Source organism: Lissotriton helveticus, chromosome 7, assembly GCF_964261635.1.
Source record: "Lissotriton helveticus chromosome 7, aLisHel1.1, whole genome shotgun sequence".
NCBI classification, from domain to species: Eukaryota; Metazoa; Chordata; class Amphibia; order Caudata; family Salamandridae; genus Lissotriton; species Lissotriton helveticus.
The window spans coordinates 930,232,495-930,250,237 of NC_136068.1; the positions used below are offsets into that span (position 1 = coordinate 930,232,495).

The following is a 17,743-nucleotide window of genomic DNA, read 5'->3' on the forward strand; positions in this document are numbered from 1 at the left end:
GTCCAATATAGTTCAAGAGCTAGGTTTCGTTGCTGCATTTTGTAATGTCATTGCACAGTCAAGCAAGTAGAAACTTAGGAGAGATCATAACTTTCTACATGATATTGCCTAGGTATTGTGGTTTCGTGACATTGCTATAAAGGGACCATGAAAGTTTGAGGTCGATGTTATCTTTGCACGTTGGTGGATGATTGAAATATTGTGTTCAATAAATGCAAGACTTTCCGCGTGTAGCTGGAATGGAGGCACTCATTGAGACACATGGCTGAGAAGCAGACTGCACTTACTGTTTCTTTATTTATTTCGCTCTGTGAGGACGTTTTCATGGCTCATATATGTAACTGGGGGAGAAGATTTTTTTTTATTTATTATTGCAAACTTTGCAATTGATTTGGTGCTGATTTCTTCCATTTGACCAACAAGAAACTCCTCGTGCTGACCGCTGCCGAGAAACAATATTTTACTCTAAACACAGCAACCTCCATCTTGCATGCAAATGATCCATTTAACAGGAACACAATGTGCGGGGAATCCACTGATTATTTTAACAAGTTTGAAGTCGTTGTGGAAAACCTTCTGAATGTTGTCCATGCACAAGTGCCTGGGCGGGCCTCACTGGCAGCCCCGCCTCGAGCTTTAAGAAGAATTCAGTGGGATTTGGAAATCCTTGCAACTCTTTTGCTGGGAGCACGATTTTCTCTTGGGAATTCCCGTTTTCTTAGTTGCAGTGCAGTTGTAAGGCATAAATATGTTCCCATCCCATTACTGCATTTTAGTGCCGCAAACTCTAGCAGCTCTTAGTATCAGTGCTTTAAATAGGCCAGTACTCACCGGTACTGAGTACCGGCACTTCCTATTTTTATCCTTTCAAGTACCGACACTTCTCCCCTGCCAAGGAGCATACCGGTACTATTGTCAAATATGTTGTTAATTGCTAATTCTGCAGAGGCAGGGTGGTGCCTGCCTCTCATACTCTGACAGCCAAAGTGCCCGTGTAGCCGTGTGCTGAGCCCCTGCGGAACTGGATCCGTTCAACAGCAGCTCAGTTTCATTATGTGTTTTACATGTAGGTGTCGAGAATTTCACATTCACGCTGAGCTTGACAGAGCAGTGTCCATACTATTCGGACACTGCTCTGTCAATCACATTTACACTATGGTGTGCCTTTGTGCACACCCTGGAATCCAGGCAACCCACTGAGAGCGGCAATTAAGGAAGCCACGGGAGGTAAGGAGTTAAAAGTGAGTTTTATCCTGTGAGCCTTTTGTGTGAGTGTTTGACTGCGTGTGAGTGTTTAACTGCTTGTGTGCGCCTTTACGTGTAAGGGAAAGAGGAAGATATAGAATCTGGATAGTCTAAGAAGGTGTTTTAAAGAAAGTGTGTGAACTGATTTGTATGTGCATGTATGCTCAGGCCTGTGTGAGCGTGCCTGCACACGAGAATTTGAGTACTAAGCCCGATGCAAATACATAATTAATCAGAGCCACTGTAATTATGCGTCAGGTTTGATTAAATTATGCAGCAAGAAAAGGCAACTTATGCTGCGTAATGAAGAATAGTTCCTGATTGTATTACTTCATTATTTTGTCATTTGTATACTTGTTAACACTGTCGAGCATAGGTTGCACTTCAGTTTAAAGATAGCAATAAGCAACAGGAAGGTGAGAAGTCAACCTTTGGAAAGGGCCTTCCACTGCGCAGCAGCATGTGTTGGTACGATTTTACTAACTTTTGAACTGTTTGAGGTAGAACATTTGTTTTTGTCAAAAGCTGAAGATTATGCAGCAGAGGATGTGGCAAATGGAGCAGATCCATAATTTATGTGAAAATGAATTGCATAATTCCACTTTCCTGACAATAACAGTGTGGCATCAAGTAGCTGCCCTAGATAAACAAGTATTGGCAAAGCCATTGGGTGTGGCCTTGGTAAAGCTGGTGCAATTGTTAATTCAAAAAAGATTATTGCACTGATATGCCACAAAAAAAAGAAAGCATGCCTCCTATATGTGGTGAGCTTAGAGCTTTAGCATCCCAAAATTATTTTAAATACATTTTTTTTTACCATTGCATATAATTTAAAGGTATCAGTACGCCCTATCAGGCATGTGACCTAGAATTGTTTTTGGTTGGGGGGGAGTTTTATACAGCACAAACTAGATTCCACGGTATTACAGCACTTTACATGAGCACCAGTTGCGTTACAGATGGATACATACATTTTTTTGCGAGGCACAGGGAGATTTGCCCACAATCACAGGATGTTGAGCATCCCTGTCGCAACTCTAACCCGGTTGTCCAGCTTCAAGGTCAATTGCTCTAGTTGTTCGGCAACATCCTTTCCTCAGCTGGTTTTAAAACACATCACATGGAAGTATGATTCTTAATGGTGCAATTTAGAGCTACGTTGGCCCTTAATTACTGTAACCTGGAGACCTATTTTAAACAAACACAATGACTAAAAAATGGATAAAAACTGGCAAAGTAAAGTACTGGCCCACCAGCCTGGCAGTGAAGTGTACTGTTTAAGGCAAATTTACACATGTGATTAGGAAAAATGTCATCACTCACAGTGCATGGTGGTTAGTTGCCTTCATGGGCTGCCGCTTTACCCCATGCTATTTGTTGTGGTGAATGGAATCAGAATGTGAATGATAGCTGAACAGACCCAGACCCTAGGATGAAGACGGTTGAGTAAAATTCCCATCGACATGTGTACTTTTTATTTATGGACATTAATTTCATAAGGCTGATGACTGACCAAACCTTAAAATGAAAATGGGGTTAGCTGGTCTTCATTTTCCTGCATGCTAAGTATTGTAAAGTGTGGTGGCAGTAATGCATGAATAGTAATACTGTTTAAAGAATGTAATGTCATCTTTAGGGATAACTGAGCTAAAATAATGAGATGTGCATAGTGTTACAAAAAATCTATGCTGGAATATTTATCTACTCACCTTCTGACACCAACTAAAGGCAATGTAAGAAGACGAGGTGTGAGGGAGACACAACTACACATCTGCCTTCATGGTTGGCTGTGCCATGCCTGGGCAGGTGGATTCATAACTCATGAAGAGGGATAGCTGAGATGTTTGACATCCTCCTTCCAGACACTAAAAATAGTTGTGATTGATTTGTTTCCCTCGCGCTTAAAAACCATGAACTAACACAGCTCTCACCCATCACTGCCTCTACTCTGCTTCGCACACCCGCTTCAGACCCAGTATGACAGTGCCCAAATTAACCTGCTAAACTATCAACACCCAGTACCCCACAGTGATGAGATCTTATTTAATATAAGAGAAATAAGGATGAGCCCTTTAAATGAGGATCTCTTGAAAACGATGGAGCTAAAGGAGGGAAGATGCCCAGGAATGTACAAATATGGTTGGTGTTACCTGGTATAAAAGGAAAAAATGGTAAAGCAGTAGTGTAGGAGTGTGCATAATGATGCTGCTGTGCCAGAGTTTTCCCCTCAATCTGCTTTCATGTAGTAAAGATAGGTGGGAGGACCATGTCCTCTTACATTACAGACCCCACTGTATACATGTCAAGATATTGGGAATACCTAAGAGTTATTAGAGAGATACATTTCAATTTTATTTTCTGTTAGCTTTCTTGAGAATGAAGGAAAAAGGATGAGAATGTTAAAATATAATTAAAAGCTAAAAGGCTCCCCTCTGTTTCACAAGTTTTTGCATGCATGCCATTATGAACTAAGTGCTATTCTTCGTGAGCTCATCCTGATCTTTTCTTAGTCTGTGTTCTCTGTGAGAAAAAGGTACAGAGCAAAGATCTGAAATTCCAGAAGAAAGGTCTGATAGGGCTGAACCTGGACCCCACATTACCTGGGGCGGCTGGTGACATTTGAAAGTGGTGAGGCGTATGGTATGGAATCAGGCCAGGGACAAAAAGCACAAAATCCGAGGGCACCAGGGGTTGCATAATTACCAAGGTGCAACGAGCAGAGTTAAACACAGGGCACCAGGCACCCCACGCCGACCTCCCCATTTAAGGCCATGCCAAAGCAAACCTTCAGGGTCTAAACATGTCAAAGCTTTGTATGTTTCTGTATTATTTTACTATTGATCCGTGAGCTCTCCCTCTACCCACACTCACAGCTCCGAGTCCAGGGGCCGGCCATGTACTCCCCGCTCTGCCTCACCCAGGTAAGAGGCGTGCTGACTGTCTGTCTGCGCCTGTGTGTGTGTCTGTCTGGCGCTCTGCGCTGCCCTTCTGCCTGCCTCTCTTCTGCTTCCAAGTTCTGTCTGGCGCTCTCTCTCTCCTGCCTCCCCTGTCTGAGAACTAAGCTCTCCAGCCAGTGCACATGCAGCTTTCGGAAAAGTAACTTTCTTCAGATGTTGCTGCATCTGAGCTCTGCAAGGCAATTAATGCTGCGGGCACATGGCTAATGGCGCCTACATATTTATGCTGCAATTTAATATTTCAAGACAACTTCTGGCTTGCATCACATGATACTATCGCGGCGCAGTGTTATGCGGGGAGGGGGTGTCACACAAATGCACCCCTGTCAACTTCGTAGCACCCCTCGGGAGATGGCACTCGTGCAGAGTGCTTTATGCAGCTGCGTATGCGCAGACGTTCTAATAATACTCATGCCCCGTGCAAGTGCACCAGCCACCAGGGCATGCCTACAGGGCTGCAGCGCCGAAGGTGCCTCCACATAGAGAGGCCCTGCACCTCGAGTTCCAAGCGGAGAGGTCACTGATTGTTCCCTTAATCTCTGTGTGAGAGGCCCTGGACAGGGAGGGGCACAGGGACTGAAGCGGAATGAAGCCTGTCTCGCATCACTCAGGGGAGACCATGAAAGATTCACTTAACACCTAGACCGTGGGTACCGCTTTCATGTGTAATGCCCACCCAGATGTCTCGCGTGACTCACGCTCATGAGCAGGGAGGAGTCCTCATAATGGCTCTAATTAGAGGACGGATGTTAATTCTGAGAAATGACCAGCAGCAAAATTACTACTGCCAGTCATTTATTTCTGCAGTAGCTTTCTGGCATCCATCAGATGCCTGAAGCCTTACAGGATGTTGCCGTTCTATCATTACCGTCACCTTTTCCGGTAATCCCAGCATTTTTGTAAGAGTAGAGTAATTGCTTTAAAGCAGCAGGGCTGAAAAAAATACTCTTCAGCTCAGTTTCCACACATTTCCCACTGTCTTTCATTACCAGAGCGTTTTTTTAAAGGCCAGCAGCGGTTTGCATGCTCAAGGGAGGGGGGGAAGGAAGGGGGGGGGGGGGGGAGGGGCGTCGGAATAAAACAAACAAAAATTAAAACAAAACCCTTTTAAAATTAAAACCTACCTGAGTGCCGCACACCGCCTCTGCTCCTGGCCGGTCCTGTCCTGCTGCAGGAACCAACAATGGGACCTTCACGATTTCAACCGCGGCACTGGAGTGGACTGGCAGGTGGGTGGCAACCCCTCTTAGCCAATCCTGGCGCTGCCAGCAGCGACAGGATTGGCTAAGGGCACGGTTACAACTCGCCCGCCTGCCCATTAGGAGACCGAGGTTTGAGCCTTTGCTCAACCCTCGCTCTCCTAATGGGCATGCGTCAGCAGAGCAGACACTAGTGCGTATGAGTGGGCAGGGTGCCCTCCGTCCCCACTCATGTGCACTTGTGCTGCTGCTTGTTGCTCCTGGTTTGCATGTCAATCAACATGACGCCGGACCGCCCGGTGGGCGGTCCGATGTCATGCTGACTGACTGATTGTCCGTTTGTTCTCCCTCGGGCCGGCGTCTTTGCTTTGAACTGTTAAGTAATCTGATTCAGTTCACTTAAGATCAAAGACGCCAGCGCTGGGGGCGGGGGCTATGCCCCCACGCCCCAATGGACGCACCGCGCCTGCACATTACTTGCACAAGATAGTACATTGGAGGCCCAACATCACTCAGTGTTGGCCTAAATCACAGCAACAGCTCATGATCAGACAAGGAAGGTTTAAAAATCACACAATGTTGAGCAGTGTGAAAACACTTCTGGCCAAAGACCACACAGAATATGTCAGGATCACTTTAAGTGCAATGGGCTGCATACATATTTTAGTGGGTCATAACAGAAAAATGGCTATTAATTACTAAGCATGTGTTATGTCACATGTCCAGAGGGAGTCTGCACATATGGGGAATTTGAGATTACTAACAAGGATAATGCAAGTACCAAATGAATACACATCAGATGGAAGAAGTGCCATTGTATTATATCCCTCCCTAGCCCTGCCCACTAGCCACACTCCTAACCTCGTTTGATCAGTACCTGCACTTATTTTTTTCCACTTAAAGCACTGCTTAGTAGAGTGGAATTTGAGTCTCAGTTGAGGCGGCATCATAGTTTATCAGCAAAAATGAAGGTGTTTGACAATGATGCTGACTCTAGATAACTTTAGTCATGAGTTTAATGACAACTTGTTTTGAGCTAGGTTTTATTATGCCTGTCTAGTCAGGTGTAGTTGGGAAGCCTAACCCCAGCAATGGTGGTTGACGTTTTCTGACTTTGCCTGGTTTGTCAAAGTATAGTGAAAACTTCAGGCCAGCATCCCATCCCCTCTGACGATGTCCACCCCCAAGATGTCCCATGCATGGCATGTGCTGTAGCAGTAAAGCTTTGCAGGATGTAGTCGCCCTTCACTTAGCTCCAATGTGGGGCACGTTAGTTGTCCAGGAACAGAATGGGGCTTAGGATCCCACGTGGAGTGGGGTGCACAGGATAGTGACCATGTACCCAGTCCTTTCCTCTTCACTGCGCCTCACAGAAGTAAAGACATTTTGCACTACCACAAAGGGACACTGACGCTTTGGCTTTTTTAAGGTTTGTAAACATTGCACTTTGTAAAGCTCACGTAGTCCTAAAAATAAGTAACACAATTGTGCAACTTGTCTTCACACACCTACAGCAGCGACTCGCAGGATCCACTTATGAAAGTGCATGGTACCATAATTATTAAACTTCCTATGCTATGGGTACCTGTGTGGTTGGAGTAAACACATGAACACACATAAGACATTTAAAGTTTCCTTTGAAAGGGTTTGCTTGGTTTGTGTGCATCCACCCCGTTTTCTTATTTTATGAATTAGCTATGTTTAGAATCATGTAACGATAGTCTTGTCTCTTCTCTGTTTCTGTACTGTAGGATGTGGTTCATTCCTCGTGTGACATTCTTATCCTGTTATTATGAGGGGTTGCATGAATGGGGTAATAGAGAATATTTCAACATCCCCTAGTGGATATTAATGATGAAGAGTTTTGCTTATTAAGGATTGAATTAGGAATTTGATCAAATGAGACTTTACTACTACAATATAAAATTATAGTATGCGCTCCAAGAGATGATATGATTTATTTACTGACCTGAAGGTAGAGGTAATGATATTGAAGGTACTGAAAGTTTGGGTAATGATCTCAAAGGGTTTCAATAATTTGCAAACATATGCTGTCACCAAAGAGAAATCATCACTGCAAAGAGCCTGATTATAACTACTTTTTTGCAAAGCACCCTATCTTGCTCTAGTCCATGAACTACAATTCCACGTAGCTACTCGAAATGTAGTTTGTTGTTGGTGTCACTGCATTATGCAGAGTACTACCATAATGCATATGTGGAGTGCATAAATGCAGTGTGCATCCCAGAAATATGGTGTTGAAGTGAGTCTGTGAGGGTTTATGTATAGTGATGTATAGTTCTATGATTTGTGGTGTGGCGTAACAGACAGAGCTGCCGACTTTAGAGCTGGGGAACAAGGCTTGCAGCTCTGCGTGGGCTCAACATCCTTTTATTCTGGGCATATCACTTAATCTCAGTGCATACCAAAAATGAATGTGTCCTTGTGTAATGTAGCTGGTGCTCATGTAAAGTGCTAAATACCTTCGGGTCGAGTTTGCGCTATATAAAACTGCAAAAAAAATAGTAATAATACAGATTCCAATGGTTAGTGGGTGTTTAATGCAGTGGTTAAATGGGTGGGAAATGCTGGGAACGATGTTCCCATTTTTTTTTTTTTACAGTAACAGTTTCGATACTTCTTGTCCTATTCCCAAGTTCGCTGACCTCATCCCCATTGCAAGCATCATCGTTCCCATTCTGTTTTTTAATCCACTTTAACCTCTGGTGTAATGCTGTTATAAAGAGTTTGGCTTTTTCGTGTTTCCTTGAAAAAATCTTTGCAATGACAGGGGTAAGCGTTTTCTATATTCTTGCTTTAGGGACTCTGGGGGGTGGGGTGAAGGGAAGGGTACATCCAGAGAGCGAGGTAGTGCTCCTTTCGATTAATTTAAAGAGTCAAGATAGTTTATTTAATTGGGACATTTTTCTTGTGAGAGGTAAGGTTGATGCCATATGTTGTGTTTTTGTTACAGGTTCTATTAATTGTGAGCATGTATTTGAATTATATTCCTAGAATATGGCTGTGAGCAGAGATGGTGCGGTCCAGGTGGGATGGGGTTGCAGCATCTCAGGCTGGCAGTTGTGATTTGTTGTTCAGCCGGAGGAGAGAACCATAAAGGCCCTTGAACAGAAGTTGTACCTACAGAGCACTGAAAGAAATGAGTCGTAGTTTCTGTTTTCAAGTGGTTTCGGACCTACACCGCTTTCGTTTACATGGTTATTCAGTGTGCTGAAATATGGAGCATCACCTTTAAATATGTATATGTATGCAGTTCCTATATATGTTTTGGCTGTTATGAAAGTGACAATAGAAAATTACATATTTCCAGTGTTAACCTTTGACTCAATAAATTTCGGTGTACACGATTTGCCTTGTGTCTCATTTAACGAGCATACTTCTGTATAGATAATTAATGGCTATCACTTCATTAATATATTGAAGCTTGAGAGAAACGTTAAATTATTACTTAGCAATCCATACTTGCAGAAAGGGAAACTCTGTGCACAGTTAGTATTGTTTCTGCAGCTCATGGCAGCACAGATGTCCTAACAGGCCTCCTGGACGTAAAAACACGGTGCAGGCAATGCTTTTGCCAGAGTTTAGTCCTCAACCTGACACTCCAACTTGTGGTAATTCTGGGCAACTGCAAGCTGAAGTTCTCAATTTGGCCCACTCATGTCAACTACCAAACAGACTATAAAGGTCGACATGTAAGAGTCATCTGTGGACGTGGTGTGCCACAAACCAATCCATGGTGGCCCCTTGCACAACATTCTACAGATTGTCAGTTTCATTAGGTACACCTATAGTGATCAGATGTACGAAATGCTTTATCACAATGAGCACAGCCATTAGTTGGCGAGGGACATATGGACATTAGCCGTCCCCAACGAAGAGGGATACAGTAAAGAAGACATGCGTATCTCTACAGTACCGTATTGCAGTGCAACAGAGCATGCACCGAAGAGCACAACTGTGATGGCTTCTGACTGCAGTCCACCAGAAGAATACCTTTTCAGAACTGATGCGTCTTCTAGTTATGGGATTCTGGAGCCGCGCAGTAGCGCCCCTCACAGATACATAGTGTAGCTACTTCACAATTCAGCTGGAAGGACATTTAAACAAAAATGCACTGTAGACTATCTGATTCTTGTGTGGGAATATTGCAGCAATAAGTAGCAAAAGCTCAGAATAATACACAGTTTGAAGCCACGATACAACCATAAAAACAGGCCATGTAGTGCGTGAGATATAATAAAAAACATAGGTAATCTACAGTGTACTGTCTTAAAACTATAGTCTGCCATACCAACGCTCAACGCAATTACAGAGATTACTGAAAAAGAATAGAAATAAGCAAATAGGACTAGTATCACTTTATGTGGGCACCCCCACATTAGTTACCTAACACTACAATATGTCACATTACAAATAAACCAGATCAGCATTTATCGCTATAGAAAAAACCTTTAATAAGTCGTTACATGACATTAACATAACTTCATGCCAGCATCTGTACTTTATAGGCCTCGTTCTCAGTTTACACCATGTAAATCGGCTGAACTCACAATTCTTCAGTCGTGTTTAGAGGCGAGGAAGTACACATCTTACACTGGTGGATCCTCCGGGGGTCTGCAGCGTATTCCTCTGACACCGTCCGCCAACAGCAGGCAGATCAAAGTGACGGTCACCCCATAGATTTGTGGACAGGGCATCCCTTAGTCAGTTTCACTGCATGTGCCTGCCATGCAAATCACAGGGAGAAAACTCCCTGTGCAATTGGAATTGGGCCATTTTTTTGCACAGAGGAAGCAAACTCCGCTTTAAACCTAGTGCCCAACCAGCTAACCCTTTAGTGCAAAGAAGGCAGCTGATGGGATCGCTGCTCCCTTTACAGTAAAGGTGTCCCCTACCACCTGGGTTGACCTGTAAATAAGATGAATGGTCTTTCTCCAGGGTGATGGGGGCCATAGCCCCCACTCTCTGGTAAACTGACACACGATATGTGAAGGTCTAAATTAGGTCCCAAGTCTTATGGACATAATTGTAATCACAAATATGCCAAAGAAGTCACGCTTATTGAACCTGCTTTGGTTCTTAATCCTCGAGCTTGTTGTCTCAATTGTATCCTATAAAACTGCAGCTCTTCAGCTGGCAGGTGTTTCACCTGAAAGCACTTTTTCTGAGCTCTGACTGTACATCTTTGGTGTTTACTCAGTTATTCTTATTGAACGAGGCTTCTTCCCCCTAGTTTGAATTGATCCTAGTATTAAATCTCCATGTACACTCACTGTTAAGTACATATAGAAACACCCGCCGTAACTGGGCTGGGTGCCCCACATATTGCTGCTGACCGCGGGTCATGGGTGCAAAGTGTGCCAATCAATCATGAATTAAATGCTTCCTTGCCCATAGGACAACATTTGTGTTAGAAAGGTGTGTGTTTACTTGGAAGCATCCATTCAGAACAGTGTAAATGAAGTTATTAAACATGAGTAGTTGTACATTCATGAAAGGGGTAGCCACAGACCCTTGACAAAAATTCTTATCTGTGACACACGTCAGCTGGAGATCTGTGATTTTGTATGTTTTATAAGTCCAGTCGAAGCTATTTTCTTAAGGCATGAAAACCAATACAAGGTGAAGATCTGTGGCGTATTGTAAAACTTCTACCAGGAACTAAAGAGTATTGGCTCTCAGAGTTATAAAAGGGAAACCAAACTATTGTGGCAAAATCAGAACGCACCGAGAATCACTTGCCACATTAAACATAAATTTAGGGGACACCAGACTGTGCTGCACAGGGAGAGATATTCTATGCTGAGCCAGATCCTCTGGGGAGACGGCGACATATTGTACCAGTTGGGATCGTTACCATCAGGACACTCCCCCCACTGGTGCTGGAAATACAAAGATCATACCCAATCACTACTGTATCCTATGCATAGGGTATTTGCCACTGAGAGTTTTGTTGCCACAGCACAGCATCAACGTGCAATCACAAAAAGAACACACACTGACAGGCCGAATGATGTTTGCTTTACTGGCACACAGAGGTACCGCAAGGGCAGCAGCGGAGCAGGTTCTTCTAATACAAAGAGGTGCAGGACAGGTGGCAGCTGCAAGAGTGCCACCTCCCCTTAAAAGAAGAAGTGCATGGCACCAGCACAAGTATCACTCACGCAAACCGAGCATAACTCCTGCGTACTAACGGGCCTAAATTGAGGACCTGGTCTGCTGCACCCCATCCTGAACATGCCTCTCGCCCTCGAAAAAGATGGTCGATGCCTCCCACAAGGGCATACTGTACACGTACAATGCGCTAACCGTGCATAGCACGCTGGGTACGCTCTAGATCTAAAATAAAGCTAGGTGACCGCTCTCAGACCGTAACAGGAAGGCAAAAACCACGGGTAAACGCCGCTTTCTCGCAGAGCAAGCACTGATTGGCTACGTTAATTCAAGCACCCCCTTCAGAAGCAGTGCTCCCAAAGAGCACTATGAGGCAGCGGCACAAGGACATTCTTAGCTCTAGATAGGGCGCGATAAGTCTTGAGAGCAGGGGGGGGGGGGTAGGGGTCCGTGCTGCCATATAAGGTAACGCGCCCGTGACTCGGTCCGGTCCAAGTAGTTCTTGTGAGGGGATCACACCATAGAAGGTTCTTTAGAGTTCAGTGGAGTCCGACAGCGCGCGCTTCGTACATAAAAATTAACAGGAGCCATCTAATTCAGTGAGACATTTCGGTGTCCAGCTGTCTCGTGCAGCAGTGCGGTGGTCGTGCAGAATCAGTGGCGTCACTAGGGGGGTGCGGGGGTGGCGGACCGCACCGGGTGACACCATCCCAAAGGGGTGACACCATGGTCCGTGTTAACAATAATCTTGGCCGGCGGCCGGGTAAGGTTTGACAGACAGTAATATTATTTTGCATTTTGGTTTCGCGGAGTCCGTGACACCAAAATGCAAAATAATATTTCTGTCTGTTGAACCTTACCCGGCCCCCGGCCAGAATTATTGTCCTAATTAGCATCCGGGCGTCAATGACGTTCGAAACGTCACTCACGCCGTGACGTGGACCGGGACCTGACGTTTTAAAAATCCAAATGCTGCAAGTAACAGCGCGGGCTGCTAATGCTCTCCAGAAGCCCGCCGGCCTCCTTGCTCATCGTGCCAGGCAACGAGGGCTCCTGTTTCCTGCAGTCGGAGCACAGAGCAGCATATTATCCTGGGAGGCGGAATGCTGAAGCAGAGGCAGCGCTGCCCATGCCTGTCTGCACAGTGACGGATGGCTTTCTCAGAGTCCTGCCTGCCTCTCCTAACGCTCCAGGGTGAGACATTCAGAGGGCCCCTGCCCCAACCCTTCCTGCAGTAGCGATCCTCGAGCCCCAAAAAGTTTATCTATTATTTTTTATCATGGTCTTGGACTGCCGGCCACCTCCCCCCTTGAACACCGACTGAATTACCCAATTCAACCAGTCAACACATGGGGGTCTTTGGAAGTCAAGGGGGGGTACGGGGCCCCCCCCCCTGGCCGTATTTATTAAAATATGAAAACAAATCAAAAATTTTAATCAAATAAACATTTCTGACAATTATTAAAATGCACACTTTTCAGAATATTAGATTGACATCCGTTTCGACATGGTATGATGGGCTAACCTTAACAAATAGCTAATACAGCGTGTCTCCTAACGTAATCTAATCATCCTGAAAATTAAACTGCATTCTAATATTTCCAATACTTTTTAATAACTTTTTAATAACTTTAATAAAGGCCTACGGCAAGGTCGCCAACCGGTGTCAGATCCTTTTACAGCTGCGCTCTCGCGTTGAAGATGCGCATGCGCAACCCAGGGCACGTTACACCCACGTGCGCTCCCCGAACTCCATTTAACCATAACAGGAGGGCCCAGACACTCGCGCACCTTAATGACGTCATAGTGTTGTGAGGGGTGGCTACCAGCCTGAGGAAAGCGTAGACTCCCTCCCCCGCACCCTTTAAATTAATGGAGACCATCTCCTGCCCCTGAAGTTCTGAGAGAGACCAAATGGCCCCTCCCGCGGGCGGCCCCTTTCATGAATGGGTCCGCCCCCCCCGTAAGGACCTTAAAATGCTGCTCACCGATTAATGACCTTACCGCCAGACACACATAATAAATACGACAATGCTATTCTAAAAGGAAAAAAGGCCTAAGGATAAAATTGTTAACACACAGCAAAGCATAACATCTACATATATAATTACTCCTGTAAGCGAAAAAAGGGGCCTAAGGAAAGAATTGGTTAAAATCGCGGCACTGCACCAACGTTTAAATTCTGTACTTCCTTCCAGTAAACAGGAGATTCCAGGCCCACTGGATCAAGTCCCCCTTACATCTATGTTCCGGCACATTGACAAAACCTGATACTCACCATTTGCCAAGCCCCAAGGTCTGCTAATAAGGGATGGAGGGTGGGGAAAATTAAACGGCCCCACGGTGGGGCGAGGAGCGAGCCTGGGGAGCGCGAGCACAAAGAGGCCGCTTCCCGCGCTCCCCAGGCTCTTAACCCCTTCGCTGCCACGACCCCGCCCCCTCGCCCCGGAAGCACACCAGTACTTCCGGGGCGAGGGGGCGGGGAACGCGGCCCCGAAGGGGACGGGTTGTGGGAGGGACCGGGCCCCGCCATGCTTGCGTGGGGGCCTATTGGCCCCCCCTTGTATCATGGTCTTGGACTGCCGGCCACCTCCCCCCTTGAACACCGACTGAATTACCCAATTCAACCAGTCAACACATGGGGGTCTTTGGAAGTCAAGGGGGGGTACGGGGCCCCCCCCCCTGGCCGTATTTATTAAAATATAAAAACAAATCAAAAATTTTAATCAAATAAACATTTCTGACAATTATTAAAATGCACACTTTTCAGAATATTAGATTGACATCCGTTTCGACATGGTATGATGGGCTAACCTTAACAAATAGCTAATACAGCGTGTCTCCTAACGTAATCTAATCATCCTGAAAATTAAACTGCATTCTAATATTTCCAATACTTTTTAATAACTTTTTAATAACTTTAATAAAGGCCTACGGCAAGGTCGCCAACCGGTGTCAGATCCTTTTACAGCTGCGCTCTCGCGTTGAAGATGCGCATGCGCAACCCAGGGCACGTTACACCCACGTGCGCTCCCCGAACTCCATTTAACCATAACAGGAGGGCCCAGACACTCGCGCACCTTAATGACGTCATAGTGTTGTGAGGGGTGGCTACCAGCCTGAGGAAAGCGTAGACTCCCTCCCCCGCACCCTTTAAATTAATGGAGACCATCTCCTGCCCCTGAAGTTCTGAGAGAGACCAAATGGCCCCTCCCGCGGGCGGCCCCTTTCGTGAATGGGTCCGCCCCCCCCGTAAGGACCTTAAAATGCTGCTCACCGATTAATGACCTTACCGCCACAGGCCAGGTAGTTAACCGACTACCTGGCCCCCCCCCAGAACTCCCCCCTTCTAGAAAGGTCATACTCTTCCTGCAAAAACTTCCACCCATGCCAGGATGTTTCTTATAAAAAGGGCATTCCCTTCCTCTGTTAAGTGCACCCCATCCCGCAGGTAGAAGTGTTCCCCCCAAATGCAACCGTGAGGGATGGTCTGTAAGACCGGAGTCCTAAATAACCTGTCCAGCTTGTTGTTGACCCTCTTTAACGAGCTGTTCAATGCGCTGACTGAGTTTCCCCCCCTCCATTGCATCCTTGGTATCAGTTGTGACCATACTACAACACTACCTGGTAACCGCTTTGCTAGCCAACCTGCTGCAGATATAATTTCTTCCAGGAGGACCCTTCTGCCCAGACCTGCCAGATCGTTCCCCCCTAAGTGAAGTATTACCGCCGAGGGTGGTGTAGTATGTCGCGCTAGTAAGTCCGACATATAGTCCCTGAACTGATTGAGGTGGAGCCCCCCCCTGCCATGGAAGGAGACCCTGCACCCCCTACTTTCCACCCTTTGTTTGCCTGAACCTGCAAGAAAAGTTTTGTTAGCACGTTTGACATATGAATGCCCCACTACCCAAATGACTACGGTCTTCTGTCTGTCCTCCTGGTCCTTCCATGCTGTAGTAAAGTTGCCTTGATGCTCCATGGGTAGTTTCCGTCCTGCGTCACAGGCCCGTGAAACTGTAAATAACCAGAAAAACAGCAGGTATTAGCAATACTCACATGGCGGCAGCTCTCACAACATGTGCAACCGCACGTAGCGTTTATAAGCGCTTGAGGACCATCTCCCAATTCTTTGCACACTCTTTGTGGTCAAACCCCTAGCTGTTGCTTCTGTGGCTGCCCCTATCCGGAAGGAGTGTGTCCCAAACTCTTTGTGATTATAACCAGCTTTTGCCATGCTCATGGCTAACACCCTCTGGAACTGAAACCTGGTAAGAGGAGTCCCATCCCCATGCATTAGCAGTGACCCCACACACTCCTGCGCCCGCTGTCTTATTAGTTCCTCCACATGTGTCACCGGGCAGCAGGGATTGTTCCTTGCCCGATGTAACGCCAAACTTTGGCCCCTAGCGTCCTGATCAGTTTTAGATTTCCTGATGCTGATCCACATAGTGTCGCCCCTTATGTTGATATCCTGCAGCTGAAGGCCGCCTATCTTATCACCTTTGTTGGCCGCCACGAGTTCACCTACCCTGAATGCCCCATAGAAGGCTAAAGAGAAAGCCGCTTTAAATAGGCCCACCTCAGACGTAGAGCTACATGTGTCCGGCAGCGCGAGGAGAACAGCTGACAGACGTTCAAAACCTATGGGTTTCCTGGAATCTATGGAGGGGGGCTGGATGCGCCGCCATCCTTTCAATGCCCTGTGGGCCTGGAAGCTGTGTGTAGGGTCCCTGCCCCCCCGTGCCCGAGCGAAAAAGGAGATAGCGGCCTTGTGCCTGTTGGCTGTTGCTACCGTGCGCCCTTCCTTGTGTAGGCTGCCTAAATACTCATTGAAGCTAGCCTCCATAGTCCAACTACTCTCCCAGCCCTGTCCCAGAAAGTGACAGTAAGACCTGAACGCCCCTTCGTATGCCGTCCTGGTCTTGGGTGCTAGGCTGGCTGCCACGAGGTCATGTAGTTGGGGGCACCAATTTGCCAAAGAATCGCCGGGAATTGTGCTGGCGCTGTCTCTGCCTCCGGCAAGTGATCCCTGAACACCTGCATCTTAAAGCGAGAAAGGGCATCAGCTGCATTGTTTAACACCCCTGGGACATGTTTTGCTCTGAAAAGTACATTCCTTGTCATGCAACACAGTACAATCTCTTTTATCAAGCGTAAAATGAGTGGACACCTTGCAGCTTGTTGGTTGATGCATTCAACCACCGACATATTGTCTGACCAGAATATTACTGATCTGTTGGCCAGTTCCTCAGGCCAGACTTTCAGTGCCACCCAGATTGGGAAGAGCTCGAGGAAACCAATGTTCACCGTCAGCCCGCTCTCCTCCCACCAGGCGGGCCACTTCTGCGCCACCCATTTCTTGCCAAGGATGGCACCAAACCCAACACTGCCCGCCGCATCGGTCCATAAACCAATGTCCTCCGAAGACACCGTGGGTGCACCCCACAGCACTCTTCCATTGAAATCCGCCAGGAATGCCATCCATATCCGCATGTCCTGGCGCACCTCAGCAGACAGCCGTGTCCGGTGATGCTTTTCACGAAGACCCCTCATGGCCTGTGCAATTGAGCGAGAAAATGGGCGAGCCATAGGAATTACTCTCAATGCAAAATTCAACTGTCCCACTGTCTGCTGCAACAGCCCTAAATTCACGTTGTTCGCTTGTAAGCACAGTCCTAGAGTCTGTTTGAATTTTTGGATCTTTTCCGCTGGCAATCTAAAACACCCCTCAACAGAATCCAGTTCGATGCCTAAAAATTCCAGGCATGTCACTGGTCCAACTGTCTTCCCCTGTGCCAACGGGACCCCGAAAGAGCGCATGAGCACGCAAAATTCCTGCAATGCCGACGCACACTCCCGTGAACCCGCCGGGCCCAGAAAAAGAAAGTCATCCAGGTAGTGCATCACCCACTGGTGACCCGTATGTTGTCTTAATGCCCATTCCAAAAAGGAGCTAAACTGTTCAAAATAAGCACATGAAATTGAGCAACCCATGGGCATACACTTATCCATGTAGTACTCTCCCTTAAAGGAGAAACCCAGCAGGTGCTGGTCCTCTGGGTGAACCGGGAGTAGTCTAAAGGCTGACTCAATGTCTGACTTAGCCATCAGTGTACCTGCGCCCAAACTCCTCAGCATGCCCGCTGCCTGATCGAAGGACGCATACTTCACAGAGCAAATTGTATCATCAATAGCATCATTCAATGA

General features: G+C 46.5%; 1 protein-coding gene across 1 annotated transcript in view; it reads left to right on the top strand.

The window, feature by feature from the left end:
• Positions 1-8,549, top strand: part of LOC144767141 (protocadherin gamma-A10-like) — a 458,767-nt gene extending 450,218 nt beyond the window's left edge. The window contains exon 2 of the mRNA XM_078650735.1: positions 8,417-8,549. Coding sequence (XP_078506861.1) covers positions 8,417-8,488 — 72 coding nt within the window. The 3' untranslated portion in view covers positions 8,489-8,549. The remainder of the gene's footprint in view (positions 1-8,416) is intronic.
• The last annotated feature ends 9,194 nt before the right edge of the window (positions 8,550-17,743 follow it).